We start from the raw sequence: 25,905 nt of genomic DNA on the forward strand, positions 1-25,905 counted from the left end.
TCCGTCTTTCGGAAGAGATTGTCGAAAGATGACATATTGATGATATAAGAGCGTTGTAGTTGCGCCGAGACATTGGGGACATTCCCTCTTAGCGTGCACTTTGAGGTTATAACTCTTGCCACTGCCTCTAGTTCCAATTTTTAGAACGACTTTGTTGATTTTCTGTTCCAGATATTTATGACATATCGACTACAAAAGAGACTACAAAAGAGATGCTCCCCTCTCTAAGATGGCGCCCATCGAGCGTGAGACACTCTTATATCATCAATATGCCATCGCGATTACAACCTCGTAATCACGCGATACTACGCCATAAAAACCGGATGTAGCTCAGGAACCATCTTTCGACAATCTCTTCGTAAAGACGGATGAGCACGCGAATAAAAGCACTAGGTAAGTCTCCCTGCCTCCCTGCCCAGTTTTCCGTCTTCAGCCTCTCCATTACCAGCTAGCTATTGCCTCAGCGTCTTGTGTCTCCTGGCACGGAGTTCTTTGTCGTAAATATCGGTCTCATCAGGAGACAGTCCCAGAACACTCAGTGCGAGCTACTTAGGGTTAAAAACATTTTCTGTCCAGTAGAATTCTTCTTTAACTGTGTTTTTGTCTTAATTCTCCTTGTTTACTCTAATATGAACCACCTTCGTTACGGTATGTCCGTTAGCAACACAAACTCTTAGATTGCAAATTCCCAATAGAATTGCTTCATGCGCATTGCGTCTTGTGTTCTCTAGTAGTTAGCTTCATGTCTAAAATATCGGCCTCATCAGGAGACAGGCCAAAAATACTTGGTGCGAGCACCTCAGTAACCTAGAAGGTTAAGATATATTTATTGTCCAGTAGAGTTTACCATTAACTTTGATATTGGGGTCTTCTCAGGTCACCGAACCCTGGGTACCTTGGGTACCAATTACTGGGGCTAACAGGTGGCCAGAGATGCCAATTGGGTTTTAGTTTCAACACGGTTTTAGGGAAGGAACACATGCCCTGGGCATCTGGTTTGCAGGAGACCAGGGCACACTCAGTTAAAGCACATCAGCAATTCAGAAAAAGTGGGAGCATACCCATGCAAGAAAGATGGAACTTTCTCACAATCTGCAATTGGGCGCCTGTCTATCTTAGCAGAAAAGTTGAAAATAGCGGTGGTTATTCATGTAAACTCCCCTTTTTTCTTCTGTATATGGGGTCCCCACTTTAATCGGTCGTCCAACAGAACCCCCAGGTATTGAAACACTGTCGTCAGGAGGACCCTCTCGGGACCCACCACAAAGGGGTGCTTTTCCGTAGGACAAGCCCCTACCTGCATCATAAAATATTTGGCATTGTTGATAGCCAGGTCTCGGGTCCCCATAAAGGTCAGAAAAGAATCCAACAAGGATTGTAGTCCCCTGCCTGTCCTGGCTATGAGGACCAAGTCATCCGCATATAGTAGGACTGGGAGACCCCGTTGTCCTATATGCTGATAATCAGCCCCCATGGCAGCCAAGGCTCCTTCGAGGTAATTTATATAAAGATTGAACAGGAAGGGGGCCGGGATGCAACCCTGGTGTACCCCCTTCTGATATTGAAATTGCTAGAAACCCGAAGATCCTGGGCAAATCTAACATTCGCCTTCGTTTCTCTTTACAGATCCATTATGAAACTCACAATATTGGCCTCCATCCCCATGGCCCTCATGGACTGCCACAGTTTGGTCTGGTTAACACAGTCAAACGCAGACAAAAGGCCATGTAGATCGTACATGGGCGGGCCAGCGTGTACTTACCAAGGAACAGGTAGAGGTTTAAACACTGGACCATCGTCGATCGCCCCGGCGAAACCAAATTGAATATTGGAGAGGATATTATGCTCCTTGGTCCAAGAGGATAATCTTTGCAGCAGCACACCTCCCACCACCTTGACTACTGAGGTGATGAGGGAGATTGGCCGATAGCAAAACGTGCTGTTGCGATCCCCCTTTTTAAATACTGGCACGATGGTAGAAGTAGCCCAAGATTCAGGGAAGCCTTCCCTGGCTGCCACGTTAAGCACAGCCACAAGGATCGGTGCCCAAAAAGGAGGGTTTGATTTATAAAGTCCAGCGGGATTCCATCCGGGTCCGGAGCCTTGTTACACGTTAGACCGGAAATCCCCGCCTCTACCTCTGACTGCTCGAAAGCCAAACTGTCAGTTTTGGTTTCCCAATGTGGCTGTCCAGAGGGGGCCATACACCCCATAAACATGGACTGAAAGTGGGCCACCCATTCTTCCTCCGTAATAAGGGAGGCTATGTCGCTGCCTGTGTCGGTAGCAAACAAAGGTCTGCTAACAATTCCCCAAAATGTTTAACTATTCCTTAAGGTACTAGACTCTAGCAGCTCCTTCCATGCCATCTCCTTAAGAGCTCCCTTGCGAATAGCTAAAACCTGTTTATATGCTAGGCGACAAAAGCGTATGAGTTGTTGATTTCTCTGTATGGCCTTCAAGGCCTCTTTCAATCTTCGTGCTGACTGGGTACAGGAAGTATCAAACTATCTCTGGTTTGTATTAGATACTGTACGTACCCGTGCACTTAAGAGATCACCTGCATTGAGCGAAATGACATTAAAGGCACTAAGAATATCTTTTGGCAAACAATCCGGCAGAACACAGAGAGCAAATTCCGCGGCACATGAATCTCTCACTTATCTATAAAAAACGTTTGTGTCAATCTGTGACCATTTGAGACGGCGCCCATCGTCGGTGGGTCATCAAATTACTGGTGCCCTCCCTTTATGTTTTATAGATAAAAATGGACCACTCAGGTGGACACATAGGGGGTTATGGTCACTATAAGCGCTATCCCTGATGGCAAACCCTTAAAATGCGGACTGGATAGTAGACGAAATTAAAATATAGTCAATAAAGGACTCGCTACCATTCCCTTTATAAGTGGGAACCAATGATTTGCTGTTAGGAGCCGTGAAGGACATTAATGCCAGTAAATCGTATTCATCAGTTAGTTTGTTCCATTTGTCTCCCTGGATAGAATGCTCAAAATGGAACCTTCCCATTCTATGGCATCCCAGATCGGACATTATTGTAAGCTTTTGGTCACCACATGGATGGATATTAAAATCACCTTACACCATTATTGAGTACAACGTGTGACCACAGGTCTTCCTTAAGTAATGGCCCAACTGGGTGACATTACCTTCCCCCTGCTTACTATTTGGTGAATTATAGAAATTAAACAGGCCCAATAGATCATTCCCCTTCTTAAGGGTAATAGGTTGATCCGTGCCTGGCAATCAACTGACAGGGAAATATAAGTACCCAGATCGCCCTTTGCTCTGCCACTAGATGATAGTAAGGCAGGGACAAAAAAAGCTTTAAATCCCTCCAAAAACAAATTACAATCCACCAGCCATGTTTCCTGTAGGTAGATGACAGAAAATTGCCTGACAAACTGCTGCCATAGGGTGTCCTGAAATTTATTGGCCAGGCCTGCTATATTCCATGATATGACATTACCATCCGGTATATTGGGGTATCACCTCTTGCTGAAAATGTGGGAGCTGGGCCGCCTGGCATATCTCTGTTTTAACTACCATTGGGGAGTGAGCCCTCTACAGGCACTTAGACTCTACTACAGGGACAATAGGGGTATGCAGTCAATCGCATTCCTCCATCCCTGATAGCATAGAAAATCTATTTTTTAGAGCTAGGGGAGGGGGCAAAGTAGGGACATACTGAGAACCTCTTGAACGTGAACTGTAGGGTGCTTGTAAGTACCATTGATCCCTGGACACAGAGGTTTTTGGATACTGCTAACTCGGGGCATTTCCTAAGCATTATACCCTGTTTTGTCCCCTCGGAAGGCTACTTTGTAGAAAAAACCCAAAAGTAGAACTTGTATTGTGGAACCGTAAGTAAATGAACCAACATGAGAGGCTCTAGACAAAATCACCACCTACTGATTTCTGCGAGCTTCCTATCCATGCCACCTGGCATACCATGATAATGTTATGTTCCACACCGGGGCCCACAGGAGTATTATTTGATAGTCAGTGGAGTACCTTATTTGTAAGCTGGCTAAAATCCTCTTTTGTGCCAGGGAAGAGGGGTGGCACATTCCCCAGAACCACTACATAGGGTGTAGATTCTGGAGGTAGATAGATAATGGGCAAATGCTGGCTTGTGTTCCCTTGGTGCACCACAGGGTCGTCCAATCGACCGAAGGAGAGTTGTATGTCTCACCTAGGGGGTAGAGCATCCGATGACCCGCTAGATGGCTGTCCTCCCCGTGAACCCCCCCCCCTTGGGCTAAGTGCGACATATGGCTTTGTGTGCATTGCTGGTCTCTAAAAATGTTGCTAGAAATTGAGGCTAAGCCTGGGTCTGTTGCAAAATTTGAGTTTACAGGATCGCCCATTTCCCCGCTGATTAGAGGTACATCATACTGTGCCCCCCGCTAATCCTTTCTCGATTGTTGACAACCTATTAAAGATCGGGCTCAATTTAGCTTCCAAAAGGGTGGACATGATATCCGTAAAGGCCTTAATGATCAATGAGTCTATATTTGTAACTACTGGTCTGGATACCAGTGTCTTAGTAGCTGGTTTAGGGACAAGAGTGGATTTAGGTTTTTTTTCTTTTGCCCCCTATAGTATGAAGTTTACATTTAATGCTTCCCCCAGGATTAAGGCCCCCCAGATCGGAATGTTGGATCATTTCCCTGTGAAAGAGCGGGTGCGTGCCTGAATGGTTTTGTGAAGTGGTGCTATCCTTCCCTTGCGGCCGAACAATGCTTTGTCTTCTTTCAATTATAACTGTTGGAGAAAGAGACCTATCTGGGGCCAGGTAAGGAGCCGGAGATGGAGCTTCATGCACGGCTAGTGACCCTTCAATGATGAGGGAAGCCACTGGTAACCCCTGACGAGAGCCTGGACGGGCGGGTGGAGTTGAGGACAAGGACTCGGCTAAGACTTCAGCCTACAGCACACTAAGGCCAACTGTGGGTGGGTGCGCACTGTTAGTGGGTGATCTGGAGAGACGTCTATTCACTAGTTCGATTTCCATATCAATAATGGCGGGTGCCCAATGCAGAAAACAATCCATTGTCCCAACTGTGGTGGTGGAACTAGGTGCTGCCTTGACCCCAGCTAACCCCGTCTGAATCTTGCGCCTGCCCATGACTTAGAACAACTTGGGTGGATACAGTGCAAAATACAGATGGAATAGTAGGTAATTGTAAATAACGGCAGTAAGCACAAACACAGTAGAAAAGAGAGAAACAACTTATATACGAAAGTCCGTATTATATGTTCAGTACTGGACCAAAAAAGATCACCACCCTATCGCCACCAACTGATACCAGGGTTTGTAATGCGTGTTCTGATGGAGGTTAAATGGTAGTTGTAGGAACATGCCTACCTCCTCCCGCAGTGCCTTAGAAACTGGATAACAGAATGTCCACAGTTCAATTAAACATTAGGCCGACAGCCTGCAGCCAGGGGGTATGGCCCAAGCAAGTCTCTGCCGGTCGCGGACGGGCGCAGACGGGCCCGCCCTTGACCCGGGCTTAGCCCGGGCGAGGCCTGGGCACGCCCGCACTGCGGGAGCCCTGCAGGCCTTTTGCACGCCTCCTGGCACTCTGTTGGTGATGTCAGCTGTGTGCGCGCAGCAGGGGCTGCTGGGAGGGGTAGTCCGGTGATTCTCCTTACGCCCCCTGCACCAGAATGGCTGTAGTGACTCTTGCGGCGGTTGCGACACTGCAACAGGTAAGATTTCAGAGAGCTCCTGGGGTGTCTCTCCCTCTCTACAATGCATCAATTACTCAATATCCCATGATGCTTTTCTCACACATACTTCACAATAGACTCAGCCAAAACTTTTCCATGACGTCTCCTATCTTCACAGCCTCCTCTATGTACGTCCCTCTGTAACAGTTTGTCCTTGGTCTTCTCTCCTTCTCCCAGGTGAAGACACCTCCTCCACCTTATCTTTCTCAGGCCAGTCTAACTGTAACTCCTTTATTCTGCAACCTTGTCTATTAGAACAATACCTCTACTCTTTGGTTCTAAACGTAGTCTACCTGCAATGCAAACGTGAGACAGAAAGCAATCTGCGAAAATTCATGTGAGAATTTAACATTCATTTTCAGAAACAGTATCATTTCAATGTGCTGCAAATTAAAGCCTACGACTTAGGCTTAAAAAATGAATTCACCCGATGATATATGTTAGAAATTGTATAACCCATTAACAATCATTACGAATAATCTCTTTAACAATATTGAGACGTGTCTTGCACTCTACATCATTAGCCTACAAAAATATCTAACAAATTAATACATCACTGATCCACGTTCACTAACACGTCCTATATAAACGAATTGCATTGGTCACAATTTACAGCACAAGTTATACACATTAATTATTAAGCTTTGTATAAATGTACTACTTTCGTAGAATGTTACTTGATTTACATTTTTTCTAGCATCTAATTTCTCTCATTATATTGGATAATATGTGAATATGTTTATAGCAAGAGTATTGCACTCCTAACAGGTAACCCACATAGGATACAAATTTTACACTCTATCATCACCAACATAAATATTGGAGGGGTTCCCCCGCCCAGCCTCTTCCTGGCTCTGATAGGTGCAGATAGACCTGGTCTTGGCCTTGTCCTGGCACGCTTTGTACAGCGAGAGAAACCATATGCTTTTGAAGTGCTACGTGAGGCCCCTTCCTCCTGGTCACAGGTCTGCTGGGGGATGAAGCCCCACCCCAGCAAATGATGCATTGTCTGCGGGCAAAGAGTGTGGCCCATGCAGCTGGAAAAACCAAGCGCTTTTCAAGCTCGATGTTAGGTTTCCTCCTCCTGATCACAGGGCTGCTGGGGAAAAAGTCCCACCCCAGCAAGTACTGCAGAGTCTGTGGGCAAAGGGCGTGTTTCTGATTGTTTTTTTTATATATAATCAACTTAATTGAATTTTGAGCAAAAAAAAAAACCTTTCAACACAGATAACCAATAGCGGTTGGTACAATAGGAAATTATTGATTTTGTCATGCACAAACATACATGTCGGTCCATTTTTAAAACTTATGGTCAATGCAATCACAGTCCGAAAAGAGACGGAAAACCCATTCATCCCAATTGGTTCTACCATTTTCCCCAGACCTTTGAGTGTTTGGCTGAGCATCCCCTAGCTTTCAACAAGGGCTTCTATTGTACTGCACACCATTCCATGCCCTTGCGCCATTTATTTAAGCTTTGGAGGGGGGGGGGGGTCGCACTGCTTCCATGCCGTGGCAATGTCTTGTTTGTCCACCATGGTGGTGGTACCTAGGATGATCTTGTCTGCCCTGGACCCGTCTAGGTCGTCCATAACTCCCAGGTTGAGGTTCAGGGGGTTGTGTGGCACCTCCCAACCCGGACACCTGTAAGTTCAGATTCCAGTGGTTCCCAGTATGGGGTGAGGTTGGGACAGCACCTGACCATATGATAAAAGTCAGCCGGTTCCTGCCCGCAGCTCGTACAGGACGGTAAGGATCGCAGGCCGGCCTTATAAAGGCGATCTGGGGTTAGGTAGCCATTATGAAGATAGTATAGCTGGATTAAGCGGAGCTTAGCTGAGGTGGTAATAGTCTTGGGGGCCATTAAAGCATTGCACCAGTCCTCCTCCTCGAGGGGACCCAGCCACCCCTCCCAGAAGTGTCTGAGCGAGTCAAACGTTGGGCCATTATTTGTTAATGAGTGATATATCTATGATACCCCTCCCTTCCCTAAGTCCCCCATTAGGATCTGTGCTTCCACTGGACTAAACTCTGGAAGTGTAGTGCCAGTCGTTAGGTGTGTACTGAGGGCGTAACATAACTGTAAATATCTGTAAAATTGTGAGGGGTGGAGGAGGTAGGGGTTCTGTAAATCTTGGAATGAACTTATGTGGTACCCCACCCATACATTACCTACTTGTGATATACCATTAAGGTCCTATCCTTGAATCCCTCCAAATCTCCCACCACCCCCAACCACACGCCCTGACAAAGAGGATTTTGTTGGGTCAACTTGTTGTCCCACCGAGTGTGTCATAAAGCCGAGCGCCAGGCCAGCAGGACCGCTCGAGTCACCGACGGTAGGGCTCTGGGAACAGGACCTCCATACAGCATTGCCTGGATTTGTGGAAATCCAAACTCTCTTAATTTGGTCATGTATACTGGATCAGACCAGCTGCCATAAACCAAACATGCAGGACGAGTAATTGGGTGGCTAAATATTATTGATTGAGATCAGTCATGCCAAAGCACCCATCAAAGGGTGGGATCCGGCAGTGGGTGGGAGCTATACGTGGCCTTGTGTTACCCCATAGGAACTTCGTGGCTATGCTATCTAATTCTCTAAACCAGCTTTGCGGGACGTGGAATGGGGTGTTTTGGATAATGTACAAGAAATGGGGGAAGGATCAACATTTTAAAAAGGTCCACTCTACCCAGCGGGTTAGGTGGTAGGTTTTGCCAGCCTCAGAGGTCCTCTTTAGCTTGATCAGCGGGGTGATTTTGAGTGCCCATTCCAATTCGGGGAGTAAGGCAAACCATATCCCAAGGTATTAGAATGACTGCAGCCTGATAGAGATGGTTGATTTCCAGTCGAAACATTCCCTTGAGAGGTGAAGGGGTACCATGGTTGACTTGGTGGGGTATAGACATAGGCCTGAGATGTGTACGAAGGTCCAGAGAACTTGAAGGCACCTGGGTCCAGACTGGGCCGGATCCACAAGAAAAAGCAGAACATTATCTGCATATAGGGCGATTTTGTCAATGTGGTGGTCCTTCCATTTCCAGCCCTGGATTCGATCATCAGCCCGGAAGGGGCAAGCCAAGGGTTCCATCGCCAGGGCGAAAAAAGAGGGGCAAGACGGTCTTGTACCCCTCCTAATCGGTAACGCCTCGGAGAGAGCTCCATTTATGAGTACTCTCACTCTTGGTTTGGAGTTTAGGACATGGACAAAGCAGCGGAAGCACTGCCCCAGACATGCTGCTTCTAACAAGTTGTCCAGGTATTGCCAATCAACTGTGTCAAAGGCTTTTTCAAAATCAACAAGGAGGAGCGCTGGATAGGGGATGAGTAACTGGTGATTTACGAGGGTCAGGTGTCGACGCCGCTGACAATGTCTTGTCATAAGGGGCGGCATAAAGCTGCATTGATCTGGATGGACCAGCTCACTTAGGGATGGACAGAAGCGTTGGGCCAGGATCGTGGCAAATATCTTTACCTCCATGTTGATTAGTGAGATTGGATGGTAGTCTGAGCAAGCACGTGAGGGTGTTTGAGTTTTGGGGATGATGACAATGGTTGCTGCATCCGTTTCGGGGGGAATGCCCCTGTCTCTGTGACATCTTGGAATAGAGCGAAGAGGTCGGGGATCAAAATGTCTCGGTATGTAGCATAGTATTCTTGCGAGAACTCATTGGGCCCAGTGTTTTCCCTGCTGCTATCGAGGGGATAGTGTGCTCTATTTCCTCTGGGGTGAAGGAGAGATCTAAGCCTGCAGCCTCACTCGCTGTAAGGCGGGGAATACGAGCACCTCCCAGGTTAGTCAGATTGGGAAGCAAGGTTTCGGGTCTTTGGGCACAGTAAAGCCAGGAATAATAGTGAAAGCATGCGCTATCGTGGGTGACATACGATGGATGGCTCCAGAGAGGTCCCGGACCTCAGGAACTATATGGTTTGCTAAGGGATACAATGCAAGAGGGGATAGAGTCCTGATTTGATAAAGAAGTATTGTCGAAGTTCCTCCCCTATCGCTTTTTTGATATCTTTGTTCTGGAGGAACCAGGCATTCAGCTTTAAGATTGGGCAAAGTGTGTTGGAGCGGTCGCCCAGGTAAAGGAGAAGGGTTGAATGGACTGAGATACCTTGGGGGAGGATACTGATGTCCGACACGCTCTGGCAATCGGGGCGGGCATGAAAATCATATTGATACGTGCATGTGTATGGTGTGCCACTGAAGTGTGGGTGTAGTGAGTGCCTCAGGGGTTCCAAGTTCTCCAGACATCACAGAGGCCCAGGGTGGTCACCTGGTATCCCAGTCGTTTCGCATGTGCTGTCCTACCAGAGGAAGGTATGCCTGTGGTGTCGAGGTCCGGTTGCATGACTGCATTGAAGTCACCCCCTATTACTGTCTCACCCAAGGACAGGGTGGAAACAATTTTAGTAAGCTGTCTCAGTGAGGATGTGAGCGTGACGGGAGGGACATATTAGTATATGTATTTGGTTGAGTGTGTTCTCCACCAACGTCCCGGTTAGGACCACAAACAGGCCTTGAGAGTCCCCAGGGACATAAGTACAAAGGGAAAGCTGCGCCTCAGGAGGATCGCCACCCCCGTGACCCCCATTCGAAACTGGAGTGCCATACTCTGTGGAACCCATACCTTGCAAGGAAGAAGCAATGGTTCCCCATGAGGTGAGTTTCTTGAAGCAAGAATACGTCAGGAGCATTGTTCCCATTAAGTTGCACACATGTGTGCCCGCGCACCTCTGTTGCCATGAGCGCGCAGAGCTGTGTGTGGAGGGTGCACACACACAGCACATGATTCCGCAATAACATTCATGCCGCTGCTTTTAATAAAGCGAGTAGCGCGAAAAACCTGCGGGCATATTGTGTGCTTTTGTTTAAGTATTCATGTTAATTGCAGCGCCCGTCACGAGCTGCGATTAACACAAATACTTTAAGCTAAAGTTCCCAATCTGCCCACAGCAGCCCTTTACTAATAAAATAAATTAAGCACGTCTATAAACACGGCGTGAAAAGCACACGCCCTGTTTGTGGACTTGCTGAATTTCTCTCCTTAACAGAGCTGGGCTGCAGGGTGATTGTGTGCCTTTGTTAAAGTTTTCTTGTTAATTGCAGCTCCTGATGCGCGCTGCTATTAACCTAAAAAATTTAGCTAAGTGCCCAGCTCTATTAAGAAAACAAATGAAGCAACTCTACAAACACGGCATGTGAAGCACACCCCTGTTTGTAGACTTGCTGAATTTCTCTTCCTAATAGAGCACAGCTTGGGGGTGATTATGTGACTTATTCAACTTTTCTGTGCTGGGCAGAGTGTGCCACTCAACTTATATTTTCCTGTTTCTGTCATTACATCCAGATTTATGATACAAATTGTTTCTAAAGAAAACATTGTCTAAGGTGTTCATTCTCAGTTTCTCTCTCTTACTCTCTCTCTCCCTTTCTAACTACGGCCTATGCCTTTCCCTGACTGGCACTTATAAACGCTAATATGCCACTGCTGACTCATGCCTGTTTACCTGCTCAGAGGCCCTCCAGAAAGTAACTCCTGCAGAAGGCAATTACAGCTACGGAACTTGAACTCAGATACCCTGCGGATGAGAGTGCAACTCTCTTCATAAGGGCAGCTCTGAGTTGTACTCGTCTGGTGCTTGGAGATGATGCACACTGGGTTTAATCATATCTGAATATTAAGCGCCCTTTATTCCTTACACTCACATTCCAATCCGCTTGGATTACAACTGCTTAAATCCCCAAATGAAAATATATTTCCAGTCTGACACAATTCATTTCCCTTTATCCAGAGCTTTAAGTGGGATGAAAAAACTGGGGTGGGGGTGGGGTCTCATAAAGGGTCGTGGCCAATGCAATTAAGTGGGATGAGAAAACTGGGGGGCGTGGTCAATGCAATTAAGGGCGTGGCTTAAAATCATTGAAACTAAAAAAACATCTGTGTTTAGCATAGTGTGCCGCCCAACTTATATTTTGCTGTTTCTGTCATTGCATCCAGATATGATACAATAAGTAACATCATACCTACAACAAGGCGGACTATTGGCTTTGACAGTGGTTGTTAGTTGCATAAGATAAATAAGCAGCAACTATGGCTTGTATATAGTATTGAAAAAGCTTCCACTTAAAGCTCTGGTGAAACCACAACAATGTTGCTGTCCCTGAGTTTCAAAAAGGGAGGCGAAATCCAGAGAGAAAATGAATCTTTGAATGATTTCCCTTCCCCTACAACGCTCACCTGCATCACGTCATGCCATAAGTTCTCCACTAGTGAGAAGTGAGCAGTGTGGGCATGCGCCCATGGATGTGCCTGCTGTCACTTCAGTCTGGAAAAAAAGAGGACCGCCTGTGCCAGGGCACAAAACAGAGCCCGATAGAGACCCGTTTTGAGACCCCCTTTAAAAAACTGCCGGTGCTCATCACCGGTGAGACCCGGCCCACTTAAAGTCCTGAATGTAGTGTCCATCAAAGTTACCCACTGTCAGCTAGGAACATCACACAAGAAGAATGGGAGGAAGGGCACTTTAGGTGCAGATTAACAAAGAGTCTAAATCTGCCAGTTAGCACATGAGACCAGGCACCACAAGCGAGATTTGGAGACTACCAGGAGGAAATGTCACGAACAAGGGTGCTTTCTCGGTGGAAGCCAAAAGCTGTGGGAAGTGTCGGGTCTTCCATGCAGGGGGGGGTCACTCTGGATAGACTCCGTGCCAGCGCAAGACTAGTCCATTCATAGCACCTGTAGCCCGAGCTCGTAGCTGCTGGAAGTGGTTTGGAGAGTGTAGTAGGAAATGAGCAAGTGTTAGCAAAGAGAATACTCCAGACAGATGGATCAGCCATTTACACACTTGCACCTGCCATCTGCTCAGACCTGCAACTTGGCAAGATTCATCATCTTGGCAAGTCCTAACCAGCATTCAACCCTACTTAGTTCAAAGTGATCACGGTTACATAGAGCAAGCGTTTAGAAGTGACAAGATGGCGAAAAACTCTCCTTTAGAACCCCAACGTCGATATGCAGAGATGCTACTTCTGAAGCTATCACACTCGCTGTCTTCTCTGACATATCTTTTGTCCTTTTTTCTTCCACTCCTCAGCTGCTCTCGCCGCTTCCTTCTCTTCTTTTTCCTCTTCCTCATATCTGTCCCGCTCCATGTTTACCCACTTTCCCCCTTCTTCCCCTTCCCATTCTTGTCTCCATTTCCCTCTCGCTGCCTGTTCTTTGCTTTCTCTCTTACCCATTTTCCATTCTCCATTCTACCTCCTAGTTCTCCAGGCCCTCTGGCTGCCTTTCTCTGTCTCTCTCTCACCGATTCCTCCATTACCCCTTCTCCATTTCTCAACTTTGAGCTATGACTTTTTTTCTCCTTTGTTCCGCTCTCCCCTTTTCTCCGCAACTAAATCCTATTTCTCACTAGTATCCTCTCATTTTCCTACTGGGTGCTAAGTTACAATTTTTAAAAACCCATATTACTATCTCTGAATATTAGATGGAAGCACATTTAGAATTTGGACCAGTGTGCCTCTGCAGTGTCGGTGACCTGGCCCAAAAGGACATGAAAAAAGCTGAAATTGGATCATAAATCAAAAGCTATTCTGATCAGGGGCCCTAGAAATAAGTTTGGCCCAGGGCCTCAAAATCCTTAAGATATCCTTGTGCCTTTGTTAAAGTTTTCATGTTAATCGCAGCACCCATCATGAGCTGCAATTAACATGAAAATCTTAACAAATGCACACAATCACCCCGCAGCCCAGCCCTATTAAGAAAAGAAATGCAGCAACATAGCTGCCAAGGTTTAACATTGCGATGGGGGGCGTTTTCATAATTTCACTGTAATTATTAGCGCCATTTGAACAGGGCAGGCTTTAGTGCTGGTGGCGCCTGGTGTGACAATGTTTGTTGGTGCCCCAATGGCTACCTCCACCATGGATACTCTCATTACCAACCTTTAACAGTGCCCCTCAAGTCTCCATAACCCCTCTCGCTTTCATATTTATTTTGTTATTAGCGCCACTAATACCAGTAAAAGGGGTTAAGCACTTTACATTGCATACAAATTACACAGAGACACTGAATCATAGTGTGTACATCAATGTATAGGAAATGTTACATCAGATAGAGGAATACAATTTCTCTTCTTAAAAGAGCTGGGCTGCGGGGTGATTGGTTTTTCAAGCAAAAGTTTTGAGTAATATCTGGCGCTGTACACACAAGCGGTCTGGTTCCTGGCGCACGTAGCCAAGGATGCAGTGCACAGAGACCCTACACTGCCACACACAGAGGAAAAAAATTAGAGGGAACATTGGTCAGGAGTGTGCCTTTGGACGTACATCAAGACTGCTGTTCGCTTGATTCTGTTGAGCATACCATTGACGTTCCATGACAGAACTCGGAGGGGATTACCCATATTTACCCTTTGTGTCATGATCTATGTATGGGCTCAGGAGACTACTGGGCTTCGGAAACATACTGATAGGCCTTAGGTTGCAGGCCACAGGTGGGGAAAGGGCGTCTAGCCGTCTTGTGCTGCATGCCACCGTGGCCGCGGTAGGGGCTCTGCAACAATGCCCGTTTGCACACTGGCAAGGCCTTGCGGGGGAAACTCCACCTCTGCTTCAAGCCTCCCGCCGGGGTCCCTCCAGGGGGCTCTCTCTGTCCCAACTCAGGCCACCAGGAGACACCTCCGGCAGCTGCAGACTCTCCATCCCAAGTCCCATATTCCGCAGCTGAGCTGCTCGGCGGGGGGCTGCTTCAATTCAGTCTCGGCTGCGAAGAATAGGAGACGGGGGTGCCAGCTGTTGTTCCCATAGTGCAGCAGGCCACGGGGTCCCTCCCTTTGAGGCTAAAGGCCTGGGTCTCAGATCGATCTTGCAGCCGGTGCCGCCCCGGTTTTGAAATCTCCTCAGGGCCCTCCGACAGAGTGCAGAGTTATTGGGTGTTTCAGCCCCGGAGGTTGTCTATAGGCATGTCATTGGCAGAATTATTGTACGCTGGACTCGGAGTCCAATCCGCCATTTGCAGGAGCCGCCCCACAGACTGCGGAGCTGAGATGACTGCATGGGGGCGTCTTGGGATTTCCGCTCACCGTAGGAGCTTGCCGCCATGATTGTGCATAAATGTCTGCCACCGGGAGGGATAATGGTCTGCCGATGGGCTATGTAGCTTAGAGCGGATGACGGAGTGGTATGGAGCACTCTTAAAGTGCAACCGCCATCTTGAAGCGTCAAGCAATGGCACGTGTTTCCAACCCCTGCTGATGATCATGTTGTCTCTAACGTTTGATCCTAAAACAAAACATCCATAAATTTGAGTGATCTTTGAAACTGATATCTTGTCTCCTCATTGTATTTTTACTGCTTGGTTGAAAATGTGTATGTCAAATTGATTGAAATTGAATGATGTTCCAGTTTCCTTGATTAAATAAATGCAAATAAAATATGAAGAACAAATTCAGTGACAGAAATCCCTGTTGCGCCTTATCTGTAGCTTGGAAAAACAAATGCATTGACTAGTAAGTTAATGTGCTTGCTACACTAACCTTTGCGCAGCCTGCAAGCAGTTTATTTGCCGTGAGCTTGCAGACGTTTCGTTACCAAGTTATATAACATCAGTTCCCTTAATTTGGGTAAAAGTAAACTCTGTTGTTTACAGTTGTATGAAATCACAAGTCCAACAAAATCGACCTGTTTATAAATGAGAATTTATCAGTCATGCTTATAAAACAGATTCTAGAGCCGGTGGTGTTGGTGGTCGGCACTGAAGCTCACTTTTGGAGTCTTAGACTTGCTTTTCGTTAAATTTCCCTGAGAGCAAAAGAGAGAAAAGCACAAAAAGGACGAAAGACGCAGGAAGAGGGGAGGAAAACAAGCAGTATAGGAAGAATGCAGGGATAAAATTGAGAGGTATATTTACAATGGGTTTGGGCCACTGGAACGTCACTTTTATTGAAGTTCCAGTGATGCAGTGCCCTGCACCATATTTGATAAGTGGCGTTAAGCTACATTTTGTGACTTAATGCTGCTCTGTAAATATGGTACAATATTATAGGGGTGTGCAATGGGTGTTGCTGTGGGCATTGTACCACAACACCCATTGCTTTTTGATGCTGCTTCCGATCTAGAAGGAGGTGTAAATGTGAGGCAGCTCCCAAATAATAATGTCATGCATTAGAAGGCATTAGAATGGTACAACGAGGAGAAACACTTTTATTTCTCCTCATTTTTGCTTTTTCTATGTGTGCTGCATAGAAAGAGTAAGATGCCATTATTGATTGTGTATGTGCAGGAAGGGACACCTCCCAGCACATAAACAATCATTCCCTGCAACGCAGGGACCCTTGCACTAGGGGACATGGGTACCTGCGTTGGTGCTAGGCAGTGTAGCGTGCTGGAAGCAGGCTTCAGGTGTAATCTAAACAAGGTCAGTTCGTCCACTAGGGCAGAGGAGCTTCGCCCAACTGTTTTCTTGCAGTGCTGGAAAGTCAAAACACAAAATGGAAATACATTTTAGTTATTACCATGTTATGTTTGCTTTGCACATTGTGGGCAGGCGGGTGGATATTATTGTGCTGCTCTGCTCTTTGAGCAGGGCAGGGGAGGAGTGGTTTGCCCACCCCTGAGTGCGCAAAAACTGTTTGGTCGGCCCTCTCGGGCCGCCAAAACCAATCATGTGCACTCTTCCCTTCTATAAGCAGGCTGCAGTGCAGCCTGCATGGAGAACATGCCCACCCCACTAGCCCCTGGCTGGTCGCCATCCCGACCAATGAGAATGCTGCCATTGCAGCGTTGTGATTGGCTTAGGTGAGGGAGCCTGACTGACTGCTTCCTGTTTCCGTCGGAGGCAGGAGAGCAGGAGCAGAGAAGATGTGTGAGCCGGCGGAAAGGTGAGTTTAATTGCATTTATTTTATTTTTTTATTTGCCCATAACACCCCCGCGAATCCCCCTTAGATACCCCCACGAATCCCCCCACGACCCCTCACGCCTGCCCCCCCACCATCAAGCAATGCCACCTGCCACTGAATCTAGTCTTTTTTTGCCTTGGCCGGAGGCAGTCTCCTAAGAAAAACGTTGGGCTTATGCACTAAATGTCATTACAAATCAAGCACTGCAGAGCCCCTTTTACAGCCCTGTGAATTCATTCTGCCTGCTTAGTATGCATTGATCCAAGCTCTTCTGCTGGTGGTTGCCATTGAAAATTAGTTGTCTTTTCACCTCTCCATGCTGTCAGTAATGCTGAACAGTTTTGAAGAGTGTGCCAGGTGTGTCTGTGCAATGAGGGTGGGTTGTACTGTCCAAAGCATTAATTCAGCAGGCCGTGTGTGATTCTCTTACCCAGCTTTGGTGAAACGTGGGGCTGGCTGCAGGTCACCACATGAAGAACTGCATTGTTTGTGATATGACAAACTACCCAAGCCACAGACAATCAGAAATTAAATGCATGCAAACCAGAAACCTAGAGCCTCTTACTTAGTTCAAAGCTTTGTTAATGTGTTATATTGAGAAGGGGCATTGGCAATGCCCACTTGGAATTCTGTAAAATGCATTTTTTAGGTCAAGTATTTGAGACCTCTTATATATACTTTTGTATATACTTTAGTATATATACTTTAGTGTATACTTATATGTGCATGTACTTTGTGGGCTCTGGGGATCTTCCCTAGGACTTGTCTGCTTCTGCTTAGGGACTTTTTTTCTGTTCAACTGCCTCTATTTAACTGTCTTGATAGAAAACGACCAGCAGAGGTCAGTAAAATACCAGAATTGATTTCTGCTGAGAGACTTGCTTTTTTTTCTGACAACTGCTTCTATTTAACTTTCTTGATAGAAAACGACTTGCAGAGGTCAGCAAAATACCAGAATCCATTTAGAATTCTCTAGATTCCAGTCCATAGAAATTGTCTTCCACAAACACCCATAGACAATAATAATTTTTTCAAATCTTGTATTTTCAGTGATATGACCACCTAAGGCCCTGCTTTTATATTAAAAACAGAGCTTGGACTATGCCATTTCCCGCTGAAAGGCAATATTTCTCTCCATGGCTTCCCATACCTGGCTTGTCACGCAGTTTTGTGCTTACTTTCCCTCCATGTTAAAGAACAGTAGAGGTTTCAGCACCCAGGCTAATGTGCAGCATAGTTAATACAGATAAGGTCCCAAAGGCGAGACCGATTGCATTGCAAATGCTTGATTCTATGAGTCTCAGATTTCTCAGTGTGCTCAGAATTTCAGGACATGCAGAGGTACAGGTGTTCACTCTCAGTGATTTGAAATATTGTGCTGCGGTGTTGGTACTCTTGGACAACAGAGAGACAATGGTTGGTGCTGTGCCCCATGGGGGACAGCACCAACCATCAGTCCTGAGACCCCTGCTAGGCATGATCCACCTCTTCTGATTGTAAAGTAATTCGTTTGATTTGATTCTCTTCACAGACCCTAAAACAAGAGCAAGAATCCGACATTTTCCTTCAGCAGTAGGACAGCCCGAGGAGCCGATGCAGCGCTACTTGGAAGTGGGAATGGTACTTGGGGTTGTCGTAACAGCATGTGGTGTGGCCTTGGTCCTTGCACTTTGCTACAAGGGATAACTGCTTTCAAAATTAATGAAGTTAGATGAGGAAGGGGACGACGGACAGACTGAGGAGTAAGACGATCAAGAAAGATATTTTTCTGCAGGGAGGTGAAAGTACTCAAAATGGGACTTTTGTATGAAAATGAGGTGCAATTCAGACCAGACCCTGCTTATTCATTATCTCTGTGTATTGTTATCCCACTTCCTTGTCCCAGCGTTCCTAGGCAAATGTAATGTCTAATTGTGCAAAACCTAACCATACAGGGCCATTCGCCCAATCGCTAATGTTGTATCTGCTCTTGCAACGAGGAATATTCTTAACATTGCCTCGCTAGGACGATTTATGAAAAATTCCCTGATCCCAGAACACATCCACTACCCTTCACACACCGCACACAAACGTTAAGCTAATAAAATATACACGATTCCCCAAGTAATTGCCCGAACAGTATTTAGAGAGGACGTCTGGGAGACCATGCGAAGCAAACGTTCACAGAAAATGTCTGTGCCAAATACAACATCCATCCTCAATGCGTCAGGATTTTTAATTGGCACTTTCAAAAAATAGTATTCCCTAATATAAGTATATATATAAATATGAATACCCATTTGTCCTTTAATGAATTTATAAATTTTACAATCTACACATACAGGTTCCACTGGCAAACGTGCCCAGTGTTGTTCTCAGTGCGCTACACACGTGTGAACAAAGTGATCAATGTGTGTATCAATAAGTCAAGAACAGGCTCGTTTGGCTAAAATATACAAAGCAACAAGGGTCCATGCCTAATGTCAACGACGTTTCAATTCATCTGGACAATAAGGGATCATCGGGACTCTAAAGACATGGGGCCTCATTTATGAAAAGTGACGCATTGCTGCGTCAAAACAGCGATGCGTCACTTTTCATTGCGCCCTCCTTGCGACACCAATGATGCGTCATATTTACAATATGGCGCATCATTGCGCAAGGAGTTACAGATACGTCAGTATTTCTGACGTATCTGCATGGCGCAAAAGTGACGCATTGCTGGAGTGTGTCACAAAAGTGACGTATCTCCAGCAATGTGTCCTTTCACATGGGGCTTGCTGGGGCAAGCCCCATGTGAACGGGCCTGCGCTAGTCTTACGCCTGCTGTGAGGCAGGCGTAAGAAATTGACGCATTTGCGTCCTAGAAGTGGCGCAGTGAAATCTCATAGATTTCACTGTGTCACTTCTATGACCTTTTCTTGCGTCAGAACGCCCTCCTGCATACATTATACCTGGCGCAGGTATAATGTAGCGCAGGGGTTTACAAAGTGACGCCTCTACCTGGATGCGTCACTTTGTAAATTTGGTGCAACAAGGCACATTTTTTACACTGCTGGGGCGTCACAAAAAGTGACGCACCAGCGGCGTAAAAGTGACGCACAGCCTCATAAATGAGTCCCATGGAACCCGAGACAGATACAACAGCAAATCAAAACACGTGTCAAATGTTTAGAAAGTCAGAGTAATCAAAAAGCTGGTCTCTTGGGCAAGACAAATATAAGTAGCAGGGGTTGATGCCTGAATATGCAGATAGGCCGACGTCAACGTCACTACGATATCAGGAGGAGTCAGAGTGAAAGATGTGCATGTTTGAGATTCCAGGGAACTGTGCACTGCTTCAGTCGGGCAAAGACACGCCAAAGAGAGAACAACAGCATCCGTTTTTTACTTTGTAAAATATAAATCTTTATTAAATGACTCATGGTTATTAATATTAGTCTATAGTTATATTAGGTACCACTGTTTATTAAAGTATCTTACTATCCCAGATCCCTAGTGATTATTGGGTTTTCTCTTGTTTTCGAAAATAGCACTTTTAAATAGGCATCCAGTGAATAATGTCATGAAAGGTCTCGACGCTCAAGCAGGTGTAATCAAGCAAAGGCACATTCTAGAATGCCTACTCTAGGCGATTCTTTGAGATGCAAGACTGATTAAACGGAACTGCTGTTTTCTCTACTCTGCAAGACCCCCTCACAAAAAAGCAGACCTGGTGTGGGGCCTCGATGTTCCCAACATTTGTAGCCTTTTGGTGTGCTTTATTTAGATCACAGAGACTCACCGGCTCCAGACTGTTTGTGTCCCCAGGCATATCTTTCCAAGTACGTGAGAAGCAACAATAACTGGTTGCAGTGGGACTCTTTAGGGCTGTGTGCAAGAAAAGAAGTCCTAGTGGCTCAACCTGGCACAGGAGAGAGCGCAGAGGATGTACTGACCTGAAGGGTAGACGGAGGTGGAGGGGAATGGGGATGGAGCGCTTGAAGTCAGTGCCAAATTGAAGGTTCGTGGGGGGGATTGTAATATGGGGGACTCAGTCATGGTGTTTGGGAGCTCTGAAGCAATCCTGCATTAGGCAGACTTTAGTTCTGTCTGTTTTGTGTCCATCAAAGGACATTGTGTACCTAGGGTCATTCCACGGCCTCATACACACAACAGAGCAGTGATTCACTTTGGGAGTTGCATATCACCCTTTTTCCGATTTATAAAAAGTTAAAAATTTACTGCATCCACCAAACCAAACACCTGCCAAACCCAAGGTGCAACCAGATGGTCAAACACAATCCAAATGCACAAAATGATGATACACCGCAAACGTAGAGTCCATTTATATATAAGTCCAATCCAAATCGTGTGTATTCCAATGCATCTTTATTTCGATTTTTATTGGTAATATGGAAAAACAGTCAACGCATTTTGTTCACCATATGTGAACTTTGTGAGAGCATTTGAAGCTGTGCATTGTTCAGATATAATCTTGACCTGATATCAATTCAATCTCTTAATAACAATGGATCATCATGTCTCCTGCTGTTTTAGTCATTCTGCAATGGACACCTAATAGACCTACATCTCAGACCCCTTAATTTTGTGTCCTGCATCTCTAGAATTCCATGGTGTTGTTCCACACGTCTCGCCAATAATGACCATTACAGCATTTTTCCACATCAGCAATGAAAATTGAAAATAAAGACGCATTGGAATACATACAAATTGGATTGGACTTATACATAAATGAACTCTAACTTTGCAGTGTATCATCATTTGTGTATTTGGGTCATTCCACTGCACCTTAATGATATGGACAATGTCCACATCATTGAGAGGTGCACACATATACGGCAAACGAGAAACCATTAGAGACTAATGGGAAGTCTATGAAACAGTTTTTTGAGTGTTGTTTATTTTCTGCTGCTTGTCAAACAGAGGTAAAGTTGCATAGTATATCAGACTGAGCACTGAATTCCTGAAGAGTGCCCGCATGCCATCTGAAGATGTGTCAGAGGATTTGCTTTGTAAGGGAACTGTATATTTGAAAAAAATCTCATAATAATTACATCTACTGGAGTAGTAGCGATGCTGCATACTCTGCAGCAGGAATGCCCACGACTGTGACAGATGGAGGTGAGAGGACATCAATGAGTTTTCAGGCACAGACCAATGAGATGGATCTGATGATGAAAGTGAGTGAAGGGGTGAAGATGGAGATGCGTTGGAGCTTTTTTTCTTGCTGAATCAAACCCTAAGGTTCAATTGTTTCTACGAAAGATTAAAGTGAAGAATTGTAATGTGTGCTCTGCGTTTTCTGCTTATATACCTCTATTGCATTGCATTTCTTAAGTTCATGTATTTGAGTGCATATTTTTCCTTTATAACGTGTTTCATTTAATGCTATTTGTATATGTATAACATATAAAATTGTGCTACATTTTAAGTAGATAAATCATCCATTTGCTCAAATGTGTATTAATTTGATTTATGGTATGTAATGTATTTGAGTAAATGTGCAATCGAATACATATGTTAATTCTTGCATCACAAGGCCTGGTCTTTTCATTATAATCAGAAAAGAACATTTAAGTCTAGTGCAGACATATTTGGGGGGAGTCATCTTCAGTTTTTCTTTAGAGATGTGGGCAAGTTGCATGCAGCAAACGTCTTCAGCAAAGGCCATCAGTTCCCTGGAGCAGGGCTGTCGTTATCTGCACCTTTCTCTGCTCGAGATACACAACAACCGAAAAATTGAGCGACCACCTAAAAATACAGTTGTGTTATTTAGCCAAATTATGCAATTTAGGGACCGCCTACGAAACTCAGATGGGCACTTTAATGTTAAAAAAGTTTAGCGATGAATACCATTAACAGTATTGTCATTTTTAACATATTTGTATTCATTGTTTTTATTGGCACTGGTCTGCTTATTTTTATAGTTTCATCTCTTGATATAATCTTCACTCGATTAGGGCATTTGATTAAATTAAAAATCAATATATAGTATGGATTTGGGGTGTGTGTCAATCCATGGTCAACGGTGATTCAGAACTCACTAATGCAACAAGTAATCCTATAGACTCACACCTAATCATTGCCCTGTACGCATCGTCCTCAAGAAATGTGTAGGAGGTTGGCTAGGTTCCCTGGCTTGGGTTGGCAATTTGGTAAGAATGAACTTTACCAGACAGTTTAAGGTTTCTAATAACTGGGCTGCATTTGTTTCTAAAGTTGCAAACATGTACCATGCTGCCCAAAGCAGGAAGAGTTTTGAGCACCCATTGAGAAATACACTTGATTGTATCAATAATTACTCATTTGGAGCTGGCTGTTTTAATATTAGTGTCCTCCCTCAGTTCTGATTTGAGCTCTCTCTCTGCTAAAGAATTTATCAAGTTTGATTAATAAAGTAATTTCCACATTCAATTGTATTTTTCAATCATTATGAATCTGTCTCACAATGTCAGTAGTATCTTTGGTGATAAGGGTACATTTTAGAGTTCAATTAATAGAACAAATTGTGGGGTGAAGGGAGAGGTGAGCAAATAGTTTTCAAATTCAATCTTCGCTGTCTTCGCCATCCCTGGACACGTGTTTCGGGGTATCACCCCTCGTCAGCAGGGATAGGCCGTGTTCTGGGGTTGCCGGTGGCTGCCAAATATCAGCGAAGATAGCAGAGAATCGAAAGAAGATGCATCGCGGAACACGTAACTACATTTACCATAGTCCTTAGGGGCGATACCGCTGGTGTGTGAGTAGTGTGCGACCCCACCCCCAATTGTAATGTTAAATCTCCCTTGAGCAGTTGGCTGATGAACCTGGGACCCCGCACCTACACGCCTGAGTGGTACTAGACCTGGCTGATATTTGGCAGCCACCGGCAATCCCAGAACACGGCCTATCCCTGCTGACGAGGGGTGATACCCCGAAACACGTGTCCAGGGATGGCAAAGACAGCGAAGATAGCAGAGAATCGAAAGAAGATGCATCGCGGAACACGTAACTACATTTACCATAGTCCTTAGGGGCGATTTCGCTGGTGTGTGAGTAGTGTGCGACCCCACCCCCAATTGTAATGTTAAAGCTCCCTCGAGCAGTTGGCTGACGAGCCTGGGACCCCGCACCTACGCGCCTGAGTGGTACTAGACCTGGCAGATATTTGGCAGCCACCGGCAACCCCAGAACACGGCCTATCCCTGCTGACGAGGGGTGATACCCCGAAACACGTGTCCAGGGATGGCGAAGACAGCGAAGATAGCAGAGAATCGAAAGAAGATGCATCGCGGAACACGTAACTACATTCACCATAGTCCTTAGGGGCGATAACGCTGGTGTGTGACTAGTGTGCGACCCCACCCCCAATTGTAATGTTAAAGCTCTCTCGAGCAGTTGGCTGACGAGCCTGGGACCCTGAACCTACGCGCCTGAGTGGTACTAGACCTGGCAGATATTTGGCAGCCACCGGCAACCCCAGAACACGGCCTATCCCTGCTGACGAGGGGTGATACCCCGAAACACGTGTCCAGGGATGGCAAACACAACGAAGATAGCAGAGAATCGAAAGAAGATGCATCGCGGAACACGTAACTACATTTACCATAGTCCTTAGGGGCGATACCGCTGGTGTGTGAGTAGTGTGCGACCCCACCCCCAATAGCAATGGAGTTATCTGCAACATACTGGACGTCCATGTTTACATTCCACATTTTTAAAATGACTGGATTGTAGTCATTGATATAATTTGACAATTCTGTTATTTTTAAGTTGTAGGTATTCTTTAGAGATTACCGAGTTATTGCTTGCCTTACAGAAGAAAAAAAAGATTTTACTCTTCCTTTACAAATGACTGGACATGGAAAACCAAACCCACATTTGGTGTAAAATTTTCCTTTAGACTTGTATTTTCTTCTGAAGTACTTTCCACAACGGTGAGTTTGGAAACTTAAAATTTGCTGTCTCAAACTTCTATCTCCTACTTCTCGTGGAATCTCACATGTCATATTATGTTCGATGAAAGACAATACTGTTTCATCAGAATCAGTTCCAAATTTAGGTGCCTCCTTGATCCACAGTAGCATATGTATATGAAGTGCACCTCTTGCTTGGTACTCCTTTCTCAAAAAGAAATCGGTAAGTTCTCCAAGAGGTGGATCCTTTTTATTGCAGATAGAAGACATCATAGCTTGAAACCTATGATTAAAATATCTGCACAAATTTACAGGATCCAATGAACACAGTTCACCAGGAGTCTTTATTTCTACATTTTGTTATATTGGAATTCGCTTCTCTTAGAAACTCAAGCAAATCTTCCCATGCATACTCTGCACAGCTAAGTATGACAAACCATGTTGGTGTACCCAAGTTCCGTAACATACACTTAAGTTCTCCATGAAGACGATACCAATACTCATTTGTTCCACGTTGACATGCCATCAAATTGATTAACTGTGCTTCTAGATTTTCATCTGTTTCTTGAACTTTCTCTACAAATTCTTTCTCAGAAAGAAGTGATTGATGAACTCCAGTTTTAAGTATGTGGTTCACTGCATACGACAGAGAAGACAGATCACTTTTAAACAAAAGGTGAAACATGTATGGAATGCACTGTCGAAATCTAGGATCTTTAGAATATAATCTTGTTGACCGATATTCTGAAGCTGGAATCTGTATAGATCGGTCATCATATCATCCACCTTCTCTCCCTTAGGAAACAGCTGTGGAAAACAATGAGCTTCCAAGCTTTTCTCCCATACACTCATTAAAGTTCCCTGAGCTTTTTTACATTTGAAATAACTCAATGCTGCTTCCTATTACTTCTTTTGAATGCAAAGGACTTATTGTGTAATGTTCATAAATCTCTTCAGTCCTTGACTTATCCACTTTCTCTATTTGACTACTTGAAATTTCAGATTCATCTTCTAAACATGTTACCTGTTCATCCACATTTACAGTTTTGTAATAAATATTGTTCTCTATAAGATATAAGGTAGCCTTTTCAACTTTATTAACATCAACAAATTCTTGCCATATTTTCTGACTCTTTGTTGGTACACCATTTACTAGAATGACTACTGCCTCATTTTCCTCCCTCTCCAGCAATAGTTTCAATATTTTTCTTAAAATCCAAAGGTAAGTACAGCACTCTTCCTTTCAGCAGCCCTCTTTGCAAGTCTGTTGGTGGCAGTTTACCTGTTTTAGGCTCCATCCGAATTATAATTTGTAAAGGATGAACAGATTGAATTAGAACAGACTCATATGTATTCAAT

General features: G+C 45.1%; 1 protein-coding gene across 3 annotated transcripts in view; it reads left to right on the forward strand.

Moving 5' to 3' along the window:
• LOC144766795 (protein borderless-like) overlaps window positions 1-19,946 on the forward strand; it is a 190,571-nt gene extending 170,625 nt beyond the window's left edge. For all 3 annotated transcript variants that reach the window (XM_078650527.1, XM_078650528.1, XM_078650526.1), the window contains one exon: window positions 18,201-19,946. In XM_078650527.1, coding sequence (XP_078506653.1) covers window positions 18,201-18,355 — 155 coding nt within the window. In that variant the 3' untranslated portion in view covers window positions 18,356-19,946. The remainder of the gene's footprint in view (window positions 1-18,200) is intronic.
• The last annotated feature ends 5,959 nt before the right edge of the window (window positions 19,947-25,905 follow it).

This window comes from Lissotriton helveticus, chromosome 7, assembly GCF_964261635.1.
Source record: "Lissotriton helveticus chromosome 7, aLisHel1.1, whole genome shotgun sequence".
NCBI classification, from domain to species: domain Eukaryota; kingdom Metazoa; phylum Chordata; class Amphibia; order Caudata; family Salamandridae; genus Lissotriton; species Lissotriton helveticus.